Below are 21,001 nucleotides of genomic sequence, written 5' to 3' on the forward strand. Positions count from 1 at the left end.
AATCTCAGTTTGTGTCTCTGTGAAGGAGGTAGTAACAGCTCTGCTGAAGGGCGGCCGTGAAGTTATGGAACGTGCCTGGCGCCAGATGGGTGCTCGGGACGGGGCGAGTCTGACCAGCGCCTGGAGGGTAGAGCCTCGGTGGGCTCCACCTGGCAGCGGGCGTCAGTGACACTCACCATTGGTTTAACAATCCTGGTTTGAAAGACAACAGGATTCTACAAAAGAGCTCTTTTCTTGCCACTAAAAATAACCTAAATGGGTCTGGTTCTGAGCCTTGTGATTCCCCGCCACCAGGGGGAGCCTAGAACTCCGGCCTCCATCCATGAGTTCACGGGTGATGTTGGGGCTGTCACTTTCCAAGAGCCCAACTCTCCTGTTCCCATAGGAATGATGCCAACAGGGATGGAAGCGATTTCCCAAGGGGTCCAAGGGCCCACGGAGTCCATGATTGTGCTCAAGGATGCCCTGGGAATACCAAAGGCCCGGCAGCGAGCAGTTCTCCCCCTTCACTGAAGATGCTGGAAAGTCAAACGGGCTTGAACCGCCACAAGGAAAATTTGGCTCGACTTTGAGGAGAATCGATAAGGGAGAATCACGTCCACAAAAATAACTTGTGTCTCTCTCCAATATTGTTAAGGACACGGGAAAATAGTCGTAATACAATGGTAAGTAAAAAAAGAAAAAAAAAATCAAGAGATAGATTGGAGATGTTGATTCCAACTAAGGAAAAAACTTTATCCCAGGAAATCACTGAACATAAAGAGTTCTGAGTTAGGTGGCATATCCACGAGCAGCCTTTTTCTTTCTTCTGTTTTCCCAGATCTCCTTTACAACCACACACTACTTTTTTATAATAAAAGTTAAATAAAGAAAGAGACAACTCCGGTTCCGGAAAGTGTGTGTGAAATCCTGGGAGACAGCTTGGCTCTACGTGGAGGGCTAGCTGCATTCCAGGGGACACCTCCCTCGGCACCCATCCCGTGGGATTTGTAAGGAAGAGACTGACGCTTTTTCTTTAATCTTTCTTTTTAATTGAAAAGTAACACATGCACATAGTAAAAATTCAGGCAGCACAATGAAAAGTAAGTTTTCCTGCCAGCCCAGACCCCAGTCCCTATGCCCCAGGGCCAGCATCTTGTGTACTCTTGCAAAGCTTTCTATGCATAGGCAAGCAGATTTTTGCAAGCCCTCTTTTCTTCTTACCCCATTGTACAGCTTGCTTTTTTCGCTTAATAATATTTCTGAACATTTCATGGAGCTTTTTTTTTTTGGTGAGGAAGACCAAGCCTAAGCCAACATCCATTGCCAATCTTCCTCTTTTTGCCGAGGAAGAGTTTGGCCCTGAGCTAACATCTGTGCCCATCTTCCTCTATTTTATATATGGGATGCCGCCACAGCATGGCTTGATGAGCGGTGTGTAGCTCCACGCTCGGGATCCGAACCTGCAAACCCTGGGCCGCAGAAGCGGAGCACGAGAACCTAACCACTAGGCCACCAGGCTGGCCCCATCGTGGAGGTTTTTTTGTAGCTACCACGTTCTTTTTAAAGCCAGCATACTTTTGCATACGATAGCACAGTGCATTGTACCAATCTCCTCCTGATGGATGCTTAGATTATTTTCGGTGTTTGCTATTACAAACCACGCCACAACGCACACACTAGCCATACGTCTTTGGGCGCTGTGCTGTCAGTGTATCTGCAAGATGTTGGAGTGTCCCACTTTAGCAAAGTGACATGGATGAAAATCCTACTTATGAAATAGGTTTCTAAAAAACAGGCCTTGGTAACTTGTGTTTCAAAAAGATTCTTGACTTTCGTCACAGTATTCATTTAAAAATGAGCTGTCCCTTAGCAGTTAAGTGCGTGCGCTCCACTGCTGGTGGCCTGGGTTCAGATCCCGGGCGTGCACCGACGCACCGCTTCTCCAGCCATGCTGAGGCCGTGTCCCACATACAGCAACTGGAAGGATGTGCAGCTATGACGTACAACTATCTACTGGGGCTTTGGGGGAAAAAAATAAATAAATAAAAAAAACCAAAAATGAGCTGTCCCTTTGTTTTTATGATATGATTTGAATTTTTTAAAAAATGTATACACTCTCTTTCCGAGAAAGCTGCCTGGGTGTGTTTCCTGGGCTGAACATGGAAACGTGAAGAGGCTGGCCCTACGGCCTCAGAGGCCTGTGCAGCTTTGCATCTTGCTTGTACCAAGCCCACACCTGGTGTGTAAAGCAAGGCTCCAGCGATCGCCCCAGGTAACCTTGTTGCCTTAGCAACTGCCTCCGCCTGGCTGTCTGCCCCCAGAGTTGCCACACTTTGGAGACAACAACTCTCCAGCCCTGAGCCAAGCCCTCGGCCACCCACCCAGCTGCTGTTGACACGTGACACACTGCCCAGGCCCCTGCACCACCTCCCGCCTCAGTGCTGGCCCGGCCCTTCCCGAGCTTGAATCACGACAGCTCTCCCTTGGCAGGGCCTATTACTGAGTTTCCTCAACTCAGTTTCTGCCAACAGCCACTCGCTTTCCCAGGCGATTGCGTGTCAACTGCTTCCCAGCTTCTTATTCTGCTCCTCTTCCTCTTTGCTCTCAACAGCCAGCAGCTCTCTTAACTGATGTGCCCAAAACATAAACCAAAAAGGCCCACCCTGTTGGTTCCAGCCTCATTCCCATCAGAATCTTGCGACCTTCTTCCTCCTGCGTGGCTGCCCTGGGTCTCAGGAATCCCGGGTTCTCCTGACTACATCCTTGCCGTTTGATTGACTCCTAAAACTGCGTGCAAGTCATCTCTGAAATGCCCCTTCACCGCTGTTCTTCCTTCCACCATCCCTGCCACCCCCTCCCCCACTGCATCCCCCCTTCCAGGAAGCACAGTCTTTTTCTGACACTCCTGCTGAATATCATCCCTCTTCTTTGAGCCCCCGGAGGCTGCACAGCCCTTGTCTGCTCTTCACTCAGAGAGTTTTCCCATCGTGACTGACATTGTCTTGTCTGCACCTCTCTATCCCATCATTAGATTATCACCGCCTCGATAATCCCCGTTTGTCTTATTCATCCCTCAAGGCAGCAGCATCCGGCCCACACGGCCATGTAGTAGGTGTCTTAGTCAGCTGGGGCAGCCATAATAAAATAGCACAGACTCGGGTGTTTGAACAACAGCTGTTTATCTTCTCACAGTTGTGGGGGCTGGAAGTTCAAGATCAGGGTGCAGCATGGTCGGGTTCTGGAGAGAGCTCTCTTCCTGACCTGCAGATGGCCGCCTTCCCCTGTGTCCTCACGTGGCCTTTCCTTGGTACATGCACATGGAAAGGGATAGCTCTCTCTTCCTCCTCTTATAAGGCCACCAACCCTGTAGGACTAGGACCCCACCCCTATGATCTCATTTAATCTTAATTACCTCCTAATAACCCTATCTCCAAATATAGTCACATTGGTCATTAGGGTTTGAATTTAGAGGGGAAACAATTCAGTCCATAGCAGTACCCACTAATATTTGCTGAATTGTAACAATAGCCAATACCTATCGGCTACTATGTGTCAGACATTGTGCTAAGCGCTCGGCATGAATTACCTCACTCATGATACCCCATAAAGTACGTCCTATTAGTATCCCCATTTTGTTTCTTTGTTTGTTCTTGCCGTTAAGGCGATTCTGACTCCTAGTGACCCTATGTCCAGCAAAGCGGAACCCTGCCCGGTCTTTTTGCTCCATCCTCTCACCTTCCGGTGCTGTATCAGACAATGCTCTGCTGCTATTCATAGGATTTTCATGGTCAATTTTTTCAGAAGTGGGTGACCAGGTCCTTCTTCCTAGTCTGTCTAGTATGGAAGCTCCGTGAAATCCGTCCACCATAGGTGACCCTGCTGGTATTTGAAATCCCGGTGGCATAGCTTTCAGCATCACAGCCACACGCAGCCACCACAGTATGACGACCAACAGATTGGTGGTGTGGTGTCCCCGGCTGGGAAACAAACCCAGACCACAAAGGTGAGAGCGCTGAATCTTAACCACTAGACCACCAGGGCTGGGTATCACCAGGGCTCCACTTTTCCAGCAGAGAAATTGAGAACCAGAGAGATTAAATAATTCATCTGCAAGTTAGTGGCAGATCTGAGATTCTAGCTCATGTCTGCTTGATCTCATAACCACTATGCATACTACACACTTTGAATTAGATGAACCCGAAATTCTGTGATGGACTCAAGTTCCTAGGCCCGAGCTTTTGCCCCATTCACCTAAATTCTCCCCAGCATCCTCTCTGGAAGCCTCTTGGGGCCCCACTGGGACAATTACTCAGACCATTGTTGGAAGTAGCACAGACGAAGGAGTAGCTGGCTTCCAGGCGTGGGGTGCTGGTCCCCGCATACAAGAGTTTCAGATGACCGTTTTAAGGGTCCTTGGAGACGTGTGTGGACTATAGAATCAGAAGAGGTACCTCGTGGAGCTGAAGTATGGGTCTCATGCTATCCTCTAGGTTTTTTATTGTGAACTCAGGTATGGCTTGACGACCACCTGGCAGAGGTGTGGTAGAGGGGACAAGGACCTTGGCTGGTTGTTAAGCCTGTCAAGCTACAAATCACTTCCCACCCGGAGGTCCTTGTTCTCACTGCAGCTGTGAGCTAGCTGATTTCCCAAATCTACAGTCCTAAGTCCTGGTTTGCAATCCAGACAGCAAAGAGTTTCCAGGTTCGTCTTCCTAAAACCTTTCTTGGGTCTCGTGCTACTCAAAATCTTCAAATGCCCCTTACTGCCTACAGTACAAAGTCCAAAATCCTTTACTTGCGAAGACTCTCTGATCTGGCCACAACCTGGCTCTCTGACCTTCCATCCCACTCCTGGGGACTCGGCAAGGGTCCTCCTTACTCCATGCCTGGCTCGGCTTCTATCCCACCTCTGCCTGTTGTAGCTGCAGCTCTTGGAATGTGTGCAACCCGAACTTTGACCTCTGGATCTCACTCCACCCCTCAGACCACGATCTCCTTCTCTTTCATCCCTCACAAGCCCCAGTCCTTGCCCTCGCCCCCTCCACCTCCCCTCCCCACTTCCACACACACAGCCTCCATCACCCACAGCATCCACACCCTCAACTCCTCTCCCAGGGGCCTCAGCTCCCTCACTGCCCCTGTCCTCCCACCACACCTCCGTGAAAACCTCCAGCCAGGCTCCTTCCTCCTGCTGGGCTGCTGGCTGTGGCCAGAGAAACCCCCACCAGGCAACTTAGCAACAGGACAAACCCACACCTCCCAGCCAGCATGGCGGCCAGGGTCTCCCCGACATCCCGTCTGCCTTCCCTGTTGGCTGCCCTCAAAGTCTGTGTTTTTCCAGTTGACCTTGCTTCCCTACCTCACCTCCCCGCGCTCCTCAGAGCAGCTCACTTCTAGAAGCCATTAAAAAATAAACCCTCACTTTTCTACCCACAAACAGTAAACGGGTCTTGCAGGCTACCTTCAAATTCATCAGCATCTGCCTCTAGCCCCCTTGTTCCCTTGTCACCCTGCTGGGACAACTCCCAAAGCCACCTTGACCCTTCTGGATTTTCTCCTTCTCCTCTCTCTTCCCTATAAGCAAGCTTAAGATTTTTCCATTTTAAAACAAAAACGGCAACTTCCCTGCCAGTGGTTCTCAGCCTTGGCTGTGCATTTGAAAGGCCCCACCCCAGGCCAATTAAATAAAAATCTCTCTGGTGACCCCTGGACATCCCCTGGCTAGTCCAGTCAGCCGCCAAGGCTGAGCCCCAGCTCCCACCTGCTTTCTTCTTGCTTGCGTATCGCCCTGTCTCTTCGCCTTAACCGACGACCTTTTTGAATAAATTGTCCTCACTCACTGTCACAGTGTCATCACCTCCCGCTGAAGCCTTTTCATCAAGATCCCCAACGACTTCCTTCTCCCAACATCCTTGCTGTAGCCTGCCCACAGCCCTCTCCCGCCTTGCTGGAATTCCTCTGATTGCTGCCCCTAGTCCTCCGTCTTCCCCCTCACCATCCTGTCTCATCCCTGCCCTCTGATGTACTGGCACTTCCCCCCATTTTGGCCTTGGCCTCCTCTTTTGTCTAGCCCATGCTCTCCCAGGGCATGTTCTCCACTCTGGCTTCCAAATCTGCATTTCTAGCCCTGACCTCATTCCCGAGCTCCCATCCACAGTTCCCGCTGCCTAGGTGGATTTCCTATGGACACTTAAGCCCCACTTCATCTAAGTTTTACATCTTTACACCAAAAGCCTCTTCTTCCCCATGCATCGTCTATCTAGATTCCCATCACCAAACCACCCAATCTCCCAGAATCCGGTGACATCTTCATCCCCACCCACATCCGATGGACCACCGAGCTTTAGAACCCTCTGGAATCCACTCCCTTCAACACAGCCCCACTGGCCCTGGCTTCATTCCCCTCTTGCGTGGTTTGTCCCCTGGACTTTTCACGAGGGCCTCCACTAGCCCATCCTCCCTCAGGCTCCTCCCCACCCCACCTACGTCTCTCACTCTGTCCTCTGAGTTTCTACAGGACTCTCTCTCTGAAATGCAAATCGGAGTGTGCCACGCCTCCAGGTGAAGTCCCCTGATGCCTGCCCTCTATGGTAGGACGGAATGCCAGCTCCCTGGCTGGTCCCACAAGCCCTTCAATGTCCACGCCTTGCCTGCCTTTCCTGATCTTCTCCTCCTTCTCCCGTACTCACTCTGGGCTCCAGTATGACCAAATAAATCGGTACCTTGATGTGTCCATTCATTCGTTCATTCGTTCATTTAACAAATACTGACCAAGAGCCTACCATGTACCCAGATGTTGTCCTAGACCCCAGGGGTATAGTGGGGAACAACACCCCCGTCCTCCTGGAGCTTACACCCTGTGTTGGGATGCCCTGTGCTGTGACACTTGTCCACTGTCTAACTCCTCCCCAGCCTGAGTTTCCCTCACTCCCCTCTGGGCAGGTGGGAAATGGGCAGCCTCGGGAACCTGACCTCCTGCTCGGCCACTTACCAGCTTGTCAAATCATGGCCAAGTGGCTTAATCCTTCTCTGCCTCAGTTTTTCCCTCTGTAAAATGAGGATGATAATGAGGCAGTAACCTGCTGCATAGGGTTGTTGTGAAGATAACTGAGTGAACACCTGCAGAGGGCTTAGAATAATGCCTGGCGCATGGTCAGGCCTCAACAGACATTCACTTTGTTTCGTACCCTCAGCTTAGTGTCTAACACATGATGGGGATTCAAGAAATATTTTCCAGTTGCATAAAAAAAGGAAAAAGTATAAGTAGTTAATGCACTGAGAGTTAGGTTTTCACTGAAAACCAAGGGGCCCTGGTGTTATAAAACCACACTCAGAACATCACTGAAAGATCTAGAAAGAAGGAAAATGCTCCACATACAGAAACAACGTGATTCAGACAACAATGTAGCTGAGTGCCCCTGACCCAGAGCCTCCTTCGGCAGAAGAGACGGCTCAACCAATGACCCTTTACGTATGAAGGAAAGGGAGAGGAGGTGACAGTGGTCAGGATCCCACCTTCTTTTGCTGGGACCCTTGAGCTTCTGGTCCAGGGCAGAGGGGGGTGCTGCAGAGGCCTGATACAGTACAGGCCAGGACTCTGCGACTTGGAGCAAGTCACCCTCCCTCCCCAGTCCTCTGTTCAACCCTTGTCAGATGAACAAAGTTAGACCAGATAATATTCAGGGCCCTTCTGACCTCTCGAATTCTAGAACTTTCCGTATGTGTGTCTACCTATGGTTTTTAACCTAGATTATAAACCACATCAGGGAGAAAGCAGGGACCATGACTTAGGAATGAAAGAACAAATGCATGACTTAACTTTCCTGGGAGTTCAGGTTTTCGAAAGAATAAAAGAAGAAAGCAATTTCAGGGCATTTTAACTCATAATGGGGAGTTGTGCTTCCCACTTGCGAACAACATATTTCAAGAGATTTCAAATATTCATCTTGGATTCAACAATTCCTCTTAGAGGATTCAATTTATAGAAATAATCACAGATGAGGACCAAGATTTACTCACAAAGATGTTCATCTCAGTGTATTTATAACAGTAAAAAAAGGAAGTAACTTTAATTTCTAATACTCAAGGAACGGTTAAATAATTCACAGTATGTCTCTTTGACATATTATTTTGCAAGAAAATAACATGGAGGAAATGCTTATGATATAATGTCAATTAGGAGAAAAAAGCAGCATCTTATACCAATTTTGCAGCATGATCTCAGTTTGGGAAAAAAAAGAAAAGTTCACAGATAAAAGACCAGAAGAACATGTGCCTCTGGTTAGTGGGATTAGGGAGGCTTTTTCCTGCTTCTTTGTACTTCCAAATGTTTGGCATCTCTTACTTTGAAACCCTCCCCTAAAGACAGTACAAAAATGGAATTTGAAAAGGAACACCTTGCCAAAAGTACAGTCAGCTTTCTCACGGCTCGGAGCAGTGTGATTAAAGTATTGCATTTAAGTCCTGGATTCCTTCTTTTCGTCTTCACGTGGTGGGGATGAGACGTGGGTGGCGGTATGGCACCGCTGAAATTTCGTGATGAAGAACAGGGCCCTTGGAGGGCTGAGCTCTCCGACTCTTCCTGGCTCTGCATGAATTGCTGCCTTCTTAGGCACCCCAGGCTGGCAAGTCTGCAGACCAGGGCTGACAGCCAAGCTGCTATCTCCCCACCCTTTCCGGTGAGGTGATGAGGGAATGCCAGGTAAGGTGGCACGGTGCCCAGGGGCTAAGGCCACAGGCTTGGGGGACAACCAAGCAGAACTCCACATCCCAGAACCCAGAAGCATGGACTCGTTTGTACTTCTTGGATGTTCAGACAGAGACGATGGAGACAACTCAGAACAGATGCAGGAATATTGATCTGCGCTCGGACCACCCAGTTGCTCTCCTGGCCCTGCCTCTCACTGGCTGTGTGGTCTTGAGGAAGTCACTGGACCTCATGGGACCTGCTTTCAGCCCCCTGTTACCTGAGTAGGTTGAACTTAACAGATTTCAAGGTCACTTACATCTCTAAAGGGCTAACGTTTTGTGTCCTGCTATTGTGACCTTACCTCTAAGAATGGACAAGTGTCAGTTAGTCTTTGTGGCCACCATGTTGCCCACAGTTAATCTTGCCTGTGTGGAGAGAGGGTCTCTCCTGAGACAGCAGATCTTCTCTATCAGCGCCACCGGGTTTAGTAGACCACCCCACCTGCTTTGCTCACAGGGCCAGGCTCTGGGCCTTCCAAAGTGACCACCCTGGACATGCCCCAAGCTCTCTCTCTCCTTTCCCAAGCCTCACATGCACTTTCAGAGGGGGCCCCTTGACCTCCACCATCACCCCCATCAGAGGAAGGTCTCTCCTGGTGGGAACTGCAGGGTATTATGGGGAGAAGACTGGTCCTGGTGTCCAGCCACAGGGTCTGTTTAGGAGACAGTCTTTCATGGCATGAATCAACACGAAGAGCTGGTCCCTGGGGGAGGAGAGGATAGGAGTAGGAACGCTGTGTGGATATATGCATATATGTGCATATGTGTGCACATGTGTGCACGGCTTTGGCATGATGAAAATTCTTAGGGGAGGAGGCAGAATTTGCCATGGCTGTGGTGGATCTCACCAAAAGATGACTCTTGTAGCTTTTTCATTTTTGGTCTTGCAAATTTCAGGTGGTTTCCACTGTCACAAGACAGTCTGTCCAGTAGCTGACTCCATGTGAGCTCGTGTCCCATGATCTTCATGCACCTGGCACACGCACTTGTTAAAGGAACAGAGGCAGGTGGTAGATTTGCCAAGAGCAGAAAGGGAGGGGGGCCCGGACTGAGGGCCCCATGCACACAACGGCTGCAGAAGTTCTTTGGGTAGCTTTATGACTTTAGAATCAAGTACCAATTCATTGTCAGCCTTTCTGTTAGGTTATGCCAACTAGAAATGTATATTTAAGTTACAGAATGGCCAAGGAGGGACAAGACTTGCCTTCCAAGCGCCCACTGATGTTGTGGTTCATTACAAGGATGTGTGACAGAGAAAGGGCATTGGTTGAGCCAGGGTCAGGGGTGGACCACAGCTACTAGGGAAGGGGCACGGCTGTAAGAGACCAGCAGAAAAGAAGTGGGCTGCAAACCCACTGGCACTAAGGGAAGGTTCACTGAGACCCTGTGGACCTTTATTCTAGCCCAAAGAACATCCTCTTTTAATCGTTTTGACCAAGTTAGAAGGGTGTGCCCAACAGTACATTCTCCCTGCTCCATCCATGCGAGCTCAGGCAGAGAGGGAGCCTGGGCAAGGAAGAGCTCTGCCAACCTCTCATTCCCAGCCCAGATCATTGATCACTCTCATCTGGGGTCCAGGTCCCATGAGCAGCCGTTTGTATCAGTAAGACGACCAGGGTGGTCAGGGTGGTCTTGCAGAACTGGGAGGAGCCTCCTGCATTTGGAACAAAATCCCGGGAAAGTTGGGCTCTACAACAGAGTTTCTCCAAGTTCTCAAACTTTTGCATGCATCAGAATCATCTGGAGGGCTTGTTAAAATACAGATTGCTGGGCCCACCCCCAGAGTTTCACATTCAGAAGGTCTGTAGGATTCAGCAAGACCCAAGAATTTGCATTTCTCACAACTTCCCAGGTGCTGCTGCTGCCCCAGGGAGCACACTTTGAGAACTGCCGCTTTAAGGTGCAGGTAGAAACCCATGAAGTGGGCTCCAAGGACAACACTGGGGGAACTAGGACATTAAAGTCCCCAGGGTCAGCAGCCATCTGGATGCTGATCATGTCCTAGGTCCACAGCTATGGCCCCTTGAGGGGAACAATCAAGATGTGCTGTTGTCCCTTCTGGGCCTCCGTTAAAATGTCACCTCCTCAGATGCCAACCTCGATGAGCCCAGGTACAGAAGACTCCACTCATTCTTGACCGTATCATTCCCTCTTACATTCTTTTTATCACTACTCAGTACAGAGACGCATTTCCTGCTTAGTTGCTTATGTGTTTATCACTCATTTTATCCCACGAGATGCAAGTTTCTTAAGGAAGTTTCTTGAGGTCTTGTCACTGTTGAATCTCAGCTCCTAGAACAAATCTGGTCCATTGAAGACGCTAAATACACATTTGTTGTGTAATGGCGGCCTCAGCTATCCAGCAGAAGCAAACTCAACTCTTGGTGCCTGGAGTGGGTGGTGTGGAGAAGGTGGCCTTGGCCATGTCACTGACCCTAATCCATTCCCCGGATTCCTAGTGGGCCAGTTCTGCAAAGTCATGGCAACGCGTGTGGCAATAGCTGAGACCAGAGCATGTGGCTCTTAATATTCCACTGTCATTTCCCATAAGTCATAAGATGTCTGGACCAAACAAACAGGGAGAATAAATGGGAATATGATGGAAATGATGACCCTTGTCCTGGGGGTCCTTAATGGTGACGTGAGCTCTGACTCCTCAGCACTAATAGTGTTTCTGACCTCTTGTCTCTGGACGGCAGGGCATCTGGTTACCTCTCTCCCCTTTGGGGATGTCCCTGGTCCTCAGGATGCCCACCCCTATTAGAGAGTCGGGGGCTGGGGTGATGTCCACAGGATGCAGTTGGGCTCCATGGATCCTTCATGTAAGGCCAGTCATTGGAGGGCTGGCCACTACTAGACCATGAATAGGACCCGGATGGGGCCAAGGATTCTCAGGATACTGATGAGCTCAGCCTTACATTCAATAGGCCAGGAAGGGCCTGGGCATTACCCTCCTGCCCACAGACAGTAGCACTTGGGACTTGGCCCAGGACCTTGTGGAAGGTTGCCATGGTAACATAGTCTTTCCACCCTCTCCTGGGGGTGTGGAGGGATGGAGTGCTCTCAGATCATGGAAGGTCTGGATTCCCTGGGGTGGATGGGGGGTTCTGCTATCTCAGGAAAGGCTGTGACAATAGGGTGACCCAGCTTATAGATGTCGATACTCCTCTGTCATTTTCCTTGAGCCATTAGGTGTCAGGATTGACCAAAGAGAGGAATTCAGTGAGGACATGACAGAACTGATCCCTTTTCTATCTTCCTGTTTCCTCTATGGTTTTTGGCTGCTGTGACCTTGAGATGTCCCAGGATGCGTTGTCAGGCCCAGAGCTGACTACAGAAGCACCCCCTTCCTCACTCGCCTCCCCAGCACCTCCTTCTCGGTTGGTGAGGAAAGAATGGCAGGGTTGTGCTAGTTTCCACACACCTGGTGGCTTAAAACCACACACTTATTCTCATACAATTCTGAAGGGCAGAAGTCCAAAATCAGTTTCACTGGATAAATCCAGGTGTCTGCAGGACTGTGCTCCCTCCAGAGGCTCTAGAGGAGAGTCCTTCCTGGCTTTTTCAGCTTCTAAAGCTGCATTTCTTGCACTCCTTGGTTCGTGGCTTCTTCCATCGTGGAAGCCAGCAGTGTAGCATTTGGTTGCAGTGTCACATTGTCCATTGTCTTCTCTGTAGTCAGCTCTCCCCCTGCCTCCGTCTGATATGGACACTGTGATCACATTTATGTCCCATCTGGATAATCCATGATGATCTCCCATCTCAAGATGCTCAACTTAATCCCATCGGCAAAGTCCTTTTTGCCACGTAAGGCCACATTCACGGGTTCTAGGGATCAGGACGTGGACATCTTTGGGGGTAGTTATTCCACCTACCACACAGGCCTTGTCAGGGCCTTGGCTCCCCCTCCCCAGTGGCAGGTATGCCAGCTGCCATGACCCCTCCCCAGCCTGGGAATCCCTTCCTCAGTGGGTTCCCAGAGTTGGTACCCAAGGCCCCAGGAGTGCAAGTCACTGGTCACTGTTCCTGGCAGGCCGAGAAACAAATGTAGAGAGACACCTGTGACCACCAAAGCCGAGAAGTCCATACCAGAGGGTGTGGTTAAGGGTGGTGTCCAAGCAGAGGGGCTGCACAGGGTAGCCGCTCAGAGATGAGGTGGGCGGTAGCAGCCCTGAGTCAAATACCCGCAAGGACTAGGACCTTGGGGGTTCCCTGGAGCTCCAGGTCTCGCCGGTCTGTGCTAAGGTGAGTGGGTTGATGAGGTCAGGCTTCCCTGCTCCCCGCTGTGTCTGCACCTTGCTTGTAGGGCCACCAGGCAGAGTATAGAACCAGGCTGCTCCACCAGCCTCCCTCCAGCTTGAGCCCGGCAGTGCAAGTGCTATAGCCATACACATGGGTGCACGCACACACACGCACACACACACACACACACACGCACTTCGTACCAGCTGCCAGATGTCCCAGGCAGTAGCATCAGGCTCAAAACTGGCTAAGGCCCCCGCCCCCAGTGTGGCACAGCCTGGACCTGGAACTCTGGTCTGACTGCCTTGGGGGGCCACCTTCCTGAGCCTTCAGAGACTGAACTACTTCTTCTGACATTTCCCTCCAGCGAGCCGGGCCTGAAACACACGTTCTTTGGGTTTGCCTGTTTGTTTATTCTTTTGGGAAGTGGTTCTAGGGGAAGGTGGTGGAGAGGAAGAGCCTGCTGGAACTGTGTATCAATCTGTGTGTGCGTGTGTGTCTAAGGACACAAATTACAGTAAAAATTCAGCTTCACTAAATTCACTAAATGTATCCTGGATTGGATCCTAGAACAGAAAAAGGACATTAGTGGAAAAACTGGTGAAATCCAAATAAAGTCTAGAGTTTAGTTAACAGTAATGTAAAAATGTTAATCTCTTGGTTTTGACAAATGTCCCAGTTATGTAAGATGTTAACATTAGGGGAAACTGGGTACGGGGTATATGGGAATGCTCTGTACTATCTTGGCAACTTCTCTGTAAATCTAACATTATTCCTCAAAAAAAGTCTACTAAAAAAATTCAGTTCCAGAGTTTTAAAACCCAATATAATATATTGGTTTTGGAGGTTTAACTAGCAAATCCACTACTCAGTTCAACTTTTATTTTTTTTTATTGAGGTATAACATACATACAGGAAGGTACACAAATCTTGTGTGTACAGCTCATTGAATATTTACACATGAATCACCCTCCTAACCAGCACCAGATCAAACATTAGAATGTTTCCAGCACCCAGAAGTCCCCTTCTAGCTCCTTCCTGGTGAACAGCTCTCCTCCACCAGAAATAGACACTATCTTGATTTATATACCATAGACTGATTTTGCCTGTTCCTGAACTTCATATAAATAGAATCATAAAGTATGTACTCTTTTGAGTCTGGCTTCTTTTACTCAACATAATGTCTGAAAATCATCCATGCTATTGTGTAAGGGAATAGTTCTTTCTTTTATTGTTGTATAATATTCCATTGCATGAAAACTCCCCAGTTCAGTTATCCATTCTATATTTGACTGACATTTGAGTTGATTCCAGTGTGGGACTCTTACGAAGGAAGCTGCTGTAAACATTCTTCTACATGTCTTCGGCAGCTGTTTGCATTCATTTCTCTTGGCTATGTCCTTCGGAGTGGAATTGCTGGGTCATAGAATATTTGCACATTCAGTTTTAGTAGACACTACCAAATAGCTTCCCAAAGTGGTTGTCCCACTTATGCTTCCTCCAGAGATGTATGAGAGTTCTGGTTGCCTCACATCCTTGCCATACTTGCTGCTGTCAATTTTTTAAAATTTAGTCCTTCTTGGGGCTGGCCCCGTGGCTTGGTGGTTAAGTGAGCACGCTCGGCTACTGGCGGCCCGGGTTCGGATCCCGGGCGCGCACCGACGCACTGCTTCTCCAGCCACGCTGAGGTCGTGTCCCACATACAGCAACTAGAAGGATGTGCAACTATGACATACAACTATCTACTGGGGCTTTGAGGGAAAAAAAAGGAGGATTGGCAATAGATGTTAGCTCAGAGCCGGTGTTCCTCAGCAAAAAGAGGAGGATTAGCATGGATGTTAGCTCAGGGCTGATCTTCCTCACGAAAGAAAGAAAGAAAGAAAGAAAGAAAGAAAGAAAGAAAGAAAGAAAGAAAGAAAGAAAGAAAGGAAGGAAGGAAGGAAGGAAGAAAGGAAGAAAGAAATTTAGTCATTCTCCTGAGTAAGTATCTCATGGCTTCAATTTGCATTTCCCTGATGACCGTGGGTTTAGCAGCCTTTAGGATATCCTCTTTTTTGTTTTTTTTTTGGTGAGGAAGATTAGCCCTGAGCTAACATCCGATGCCAATCCTCCTCTTTTTGCTGAGGAAGATTGGCCCTGGACTAATATCTGTGCCCATCCTCCTCTACTTTATATGGGACGCCGCCACAGCATGGCTTGACAAACAGTGCGTTGGTACATGCCAAGGATCTGAACCTGTGAACCCCCGGCTGCCAAAGTGGAATGTGTGCACTTAACAGCTATGCCACTGGGCCGGCCCCTAGGATATCCTCTTTTGTGAAGTGCTTTTTGCCTTTTCATTGGATTGTTTGTCTTTTTCTTATTGGTTTGTAGGAGCTCTTTATATATTCAGGATACAAGTCCTTTGTCAGATGTGTATATTGTAAGTATCTTCACTCCATCTATGGCTTTTGTTTTCACTCTCTTAATGGTGTCTTTTGATGAGTAGATCAGTTCAGCTTTAACCAAATCAACTGCAGTTTTTTTTTTTCTTTCAAATCAGAAGACTTTGGCATTTGTATATGTTTAGAACTAGAAGGAACTTTAGAGATCGTCTGTGCCAGTGGGTCTTGATCCTTATGTCCACTAGAATAACTTGAAGGGCTTTTGAAAAAATACCCATGCCAGGTCCCCACCACCAGAGGTTCTGAATCAGTCGGTCAGGGGTGGGGCCTGGGCATCAGCATGGTTTAAAAACTCAGAGAATTCTAACCAGCATGGGAATTGAGACACACTGACCTCTGTGAATGAGACAGTCTAAGAGAGTGACGTTCTGCTTGGCAGTGGCCAGATGTCCTATCCTGTTCCTGCCTCATCTCAAGACCCTTCACAGATGATTGGCTCTTCCAGGGTGGTTAGCAGAGGCCAGTTCCAGGCACAGTCCTCGGTGGGTCTTCCTCTCTTAAACCTCTCAGTTTGCCTGGGACAGTCCTGGTTAATGCCCTTTGTCTTGGTGTAATTATTACTAACATCCTCCTGTCACTCTGGAAAGTGTCCCTATTTGGATAATACACTACAGGGCCACCCTACCTTTAAACATCTTGAGGGTGTGCTGCCCCTGGCCTGCGTGCCCTCGTCCTCACCCTCCTCAGCTACCCCCCTACCGCAGCTACCTTTGTGGGTTTTGGAAGACACCAGATGGGCATCCCCAAAACAGAGGGGTCTAACTTTCCATCCCAGCAATAATCAGGCCCTGAGTCTTCATCCTTCCAGCTGGATTTCTTAAAACCCCACACAGAGAAGCAGCACCCAGATAGGAGGCCTGTGTCGGGAACCACACCCAGAACCAACGCCACACCTCCAGCTCCCCACACTGAAGATTCTGTTTAACCACTGCCTGGCCACACAGAGACATGGCTCAAATGCAAGAACCGTGGCTGTTGTCATTGATCGCCTGTCATCAAACGATTGGATTGATCCAATCAGTAGGAGAGTCGATTAGAGGGGCTCTGATGGGGGTTGGGGGGCAAGTCCACTCTTCCACAGGGGCATGTGACAAAGGTCCCTAAAGACCCCGGGGTCAGAGAGATGTCCGCATCCTCCACCCAGGCCAGGCCCCCCTCAGTTTGTCACCCTGTTCTTTCTATATGACAAGAACTACACAATCACAGCACAGCCCCTTTGCCTCCACACGGTGACACACCTGTCATCAAAAAGACTAAGTGTCCCAGAGCAGCTCCATGCCATAGGGGCACATCCAACAGCCCAACCCCTCCCGCCCCCTCCATTCTTCTGAATTGTCTGATTCATCTGAATTTCATTCCTACCTTTAGCCACATCATCTATACAAAAATAACTTATGATGACTGCAGTGGGTTGAATGGTGGCCCCCAAAAGATGTATCCACGTCCCAACCCCTAGAATCTGTGAATGTGACGTTATTTGGAAAAGAGTCTTTGCAGATGTAATGAAGTGAAGGAGCATTGTGGATTATCCAGGTGGGCCCTAAATCCAATGACAAGTGTCCTTATAAAAGACGGAAGAGAAAACACAGGGAAGGAGGGGAAAGCCATTCCAAGACGGAGGCATTCAAATGATGCAGTCACCAGCCAAGGGACACCTAGGTCACCAAAAGGTGGACGAGGCCAGCAAGGGTTCTCCCCTGGAGCCTTCAGAGGGAGCACAGTCCTGCAGACACCTTGATTTTGGACTTCGGGCTTTTTTCCCTCCCTGCAAAGCTGTTCCCCGTGCTGTCTGCTCTAAAGCGTCATCAAGGACACACACACACACACACTCACACACACACCTCTGCTAATTTATTAACATCTGTGTCTCAGCCCTTTCCCAGGAACACGATGAGCATTTCCCAAGAAGAAATGGGCTGGACCAGATAATTTATCAAGACCTGCGCAAAAGCTAGGGCCGTGGGGAGCAGGCGGGTTGAGATGTGCAGAGTGACAGCCACCGTGAAGAGTGACAGCCACTGTGCAGAATGAAAGCCAACGTGCAGAGCTCTCTGTGCCTTCCCTGTCAAGGGGCCCCAGGAAGCCAGGTTCCTTCGGTTTCTGGGCTGAAAATAGAATCCTCTGAGAAGATTGAAACAACAAAAGAGGAAAAGAGCAAAGAGGCAGACCTCTCTGCACACTCTCAGTGAAGGGAAGCAACGGCTGGTCTCCCAAGTCTGGAGGGCACGGGGAGAAAAGGAAAACCATCAGCCTCTCAGTCAGGGCATAAGAAGAAAAGGAGGCTCCACGCCAGTGGGAACCCTTCTCAGACAGCATGCAGTGGGCTCACTGAGACAAAAACTCAGCTGGGAAGGCTTGTTTCAGGGTGAACATGAGGAAGACAACCTCCTCGTAATTATCCGATTCATACAGACACCCAAACTGGGGTGATCCATCGGGGCCCGCCCCCATGCCCTGGAGATCTGAGTAGGCACAGCTGCCCTCGGCCAGGAGAGTGGGCTCCGACCAGGCCGCAGGGGCCGGGGGCCGCTTGTTGAGGTACACACCCAGGTTGGATCTATGGTGGGGGTCAGTGGGGTGAGTGTAGAGCAGCCACTTGCCTGAGGAGTCTGACTCTGCAGTGGGGCTGGGGAAGCTGACAATGCTGCCATGGCAGCCATAGGGAGGTTCCACGAGCTTCTTCACTGGTTGGGTCTCCTTGAAATTGAGCCCGTCATTGTCACTCTCAGCCTGGACCCTGGCTCGGAGGAGACTTCTAGCGTTCAGATACACCACCCTCTGTTTTGCACTGCCAACTTCAGCCACTTGGCACTCCAGGGTGTCCTGGGCCACAAAGTTCCCTGTTTGCCACGTGTGCCCATGGTCATGGCTGATGAAGCAGAAGGCGAAGGGGGAAGGCTTGCGGAGGGGATGGAGGTTCCGGTAAGCGTAGGCGGGCACCACCAGACTCTGCGTCTCGTCGTGCAGCTGCAGACAGTGCCCCGGGCCTACTGCGAAAGTGGCCCATTCCTTGTAGGCCGGACCAATGACGGAGTCCGTGAGGTCACTGGCGGGGCTCCAGGACCTCCCATGGTCGGTGCTGGTGACTTGGCACAGCCGCGTCACGTTGACCCTGGTTTGGAGCTGGTGGTGCTCGGAGACCTGCCCGGGGATGGCAATGAAGAAGAGGAAAAGGGTCCCCGTCTCCTCGTCATACAGGGGGCTCGGGTTCATGGATCGGTGGCCCTCCAGCTGGGCTTGGGCCACCACTTCCTGAGTGTGCCACTGAATGTGAGGAGAGAGAGAGAAGAAACAGCCTTGAAATGGCCAGTGACAGTGACACTCTGTGTGGGCTGTGTGTCTCATGGGGTAAGAATCAAAGGTCACCAAAGAGAACTCTTCATCCAGCATTCATTCATCCATACGACACCTCCCCAAAGCTGTGGGAGCCAGGGCTCCACCTCACCGCCTCCATGGCAGCCCACTCTTCATTTGAACAGCTGTTGTTTCCATTCCCACCAACAAACTTACAGAGCACCTACGATGTGCTAGATGTAATACCCAAGATACAAAGATGATTCAGGCACGAGCCATTCCCAGCTTCATCCCGGTTCCTTCAACTTACCAGCCCAGTCCAGCTTCTCACTCTTGGAAAGTAAAGTCCTAGTGATAACTATGACAGTCTGACCAGCGTGGGACAGAATATGACAATCACCTCCCATCTTCTATACATCACACTCTATTGATGCAGCCTAGGAGGGACAGCACCATGACACTAAGGACTCACACTGAGCTTCCATAATCCTTAGGTCTATGTCATATACGCTGCAGCTCTGCCATCTATCCCCATTCATTAAGAGCCATCTCCTAATGAGTGATTCTAAGGGTAGACACTGTGCCAAGAGCCTAACATCCATTGTCTCATCTAACCCTAACCCCCACCTCCTGAGGGACAGGTGTTATTAGCTCCATCTTACATCTGAAGAATGAGAGGCTCATATGGGGTAGATGAGTTGCCCAAGGCCATACCTCTGGCAAGTGATGGAACCAGGACTTGAACCCAGGTTCACGTAATAATGACCACAAAGTAATGATAATAATATTAAACCCTTCATATGTGATAAGCCAGCCTTGGGTGTCTTCGTCAAAATTAATTACTTGACCTATATGCTGTAACTTCAAGATGTGAGCAATCACCCCAACCCTTACCCTGCTCCCCAGGTTAATTTTACTCAAAGATACAACCCCCCATGTGATACTGAACTACTCCTCCCTCAGGTTCTCAGGGACGTAGGGAAACTTTTCCGAACATCGGTTTCCTTGAATGACTGTCCAGTCAAGCAATAAAGCAGATGCAGCCAGCCCAGCTGGACTTGTTCATGGTGAACCCAAGTGAGATCTGGGTGATCACTTGGGAACACCTTCTCTGCTCTATCCCTGCTAGGTCCCTGGGTCCCTCTTGAGTTTCAATATATCTTCTCCCTCTGTCCCCCAATTCTCAGTGAGCTAAGAATGGAATGGTTCCTGTCTTCCTGGCAGAGCAATTCTAGCCTCATCCTGCCTTACCTGGACCTGGTGAGTGGATGCATCATAGCTTCCTCTGCGCAGGACGATCAGCTCTGCATGCTCATCCTTCTTGTTCCTCCGCTTTTCTGCGAAGGCCAACAGGGTCTTCTGCTGAGGCAGGTAGAGCAGAGCAGGGATTCTGTAGGCATGGGCTCCAGACTGGAACACTTTCTCCTTCTGCAGGATGGGGCAGGATGCCATGGGGCTTGGGAGAGAGCACAGGAAGAGGAAATGAGTCCTCTGCAGTCACATCCTGAGATGGGGCCAGAGCCATCCTGCCAGGCAGGTGGTGCTCACCCCACAGGCGAGCCGACCAAAGTCAAAGTGGCCCATCATCCTCCTGCTATGGCGAAGAGGGCATGATCTTCTTGCCACAAGACAAAAGCCAATCATCAAGAGGCAAGACGGTGGCAGAGAAATCGCATTTATTAAGCAATAAGCTAGCAAATCAGAAGATAGGGGACTAGTGTCCTAAAGAACCATTTTAAAGGGGGCACAGAATCTTGAGGCAGTTATGTAGGCCAGTGAGTTATAGGTGTGGGAGTTAGCAATGTTGACTCTCTGGTGTTACAGACTGGGAGTCACCACACCAGATCTTTCAGTTGTCATGGATATCAGCATAGAATCTCTGCTCGGGGGTCATCACATTCCTAGGGAACTCAAAAGAACAAAGTTATCATCTTATCACAGCTGGGAGGGGCCATAAAATCTACAGAGCATGTATATCTCCCAGAGGGTTCATACCTAGCTGAGTTAGTTAATCAGAGGTCATTCAAAGTTACAGAATGGTTTCTTTTCTACAATATGGTTTCCCTTGTGTCAACCTTGTGTTGAGCCAGTACCAATTCCTCCCTTTTGTTGTTCATCCTCAATCTTGAGGGCTATCCTGCTGATGAGGGGCATAGGTTATTCCATCTCATTGAACTAGTCTCTTGGTAAGACAGTGATGCAGGTGGGCTCCCAAAGTTAAGACTATACTGTTTAAGCAGGTAACCGGATATTTAATAAGAAGCATTTCTGGAGAAACAAAAAGCAAAACA

The 21,001-nt window shown here is 49.6% G+C and overlaps 1 protein-coding gene across 1 annotated transcript; it reads right to left on the reverse strand.

The window, feature by feature from the left end:
• Positions 1 to 16,756: 16,756 nt before the first annotated feature.
• NEU2 (neuraminidase 2) lies at positions 16,757 to 20,168 on the reverse strand. Its single transcript, XM_004427693.3, has 2 exons — positions 19,962 to 20,168; positions 16,757 to 18,680 (listed from the first exon to the last, which is right to left on the reverse strand). The coding sequence occupies exons 1-2, from the start codon at positions 20,160 to 20,162 to the stop codon at positions 17,742 to 17,744; spliced, it is 1,140 nt and encodes a 379-aa protein (XP_004427750.2). The 5' UTR covers positions 20,163 to 20,168; the 3' UTR covers positions 16,757 to 17,741.
• Between the last annotated feature and the right edge of the window lie 833 nt (positions 20,169 to 21,001).

The sequence above is a fragment of the Ceratotherium simum genome, chromosome 37 (assembly GCF_057802395.1).
Source record: "Ceratotherium simum simum isolate JZ-2026a chromosome 37, ASM5780239v1, whole genome shotgun sequence".
In the NCBI taxonomy this organism is placed as follows: domain Eukaryota; kingdom Metazoa; phylum Chordata; class Mammalia; order Perissodactyla; family Rhinocerotidae; genus Ceratotherium; species Ceratotherium simum.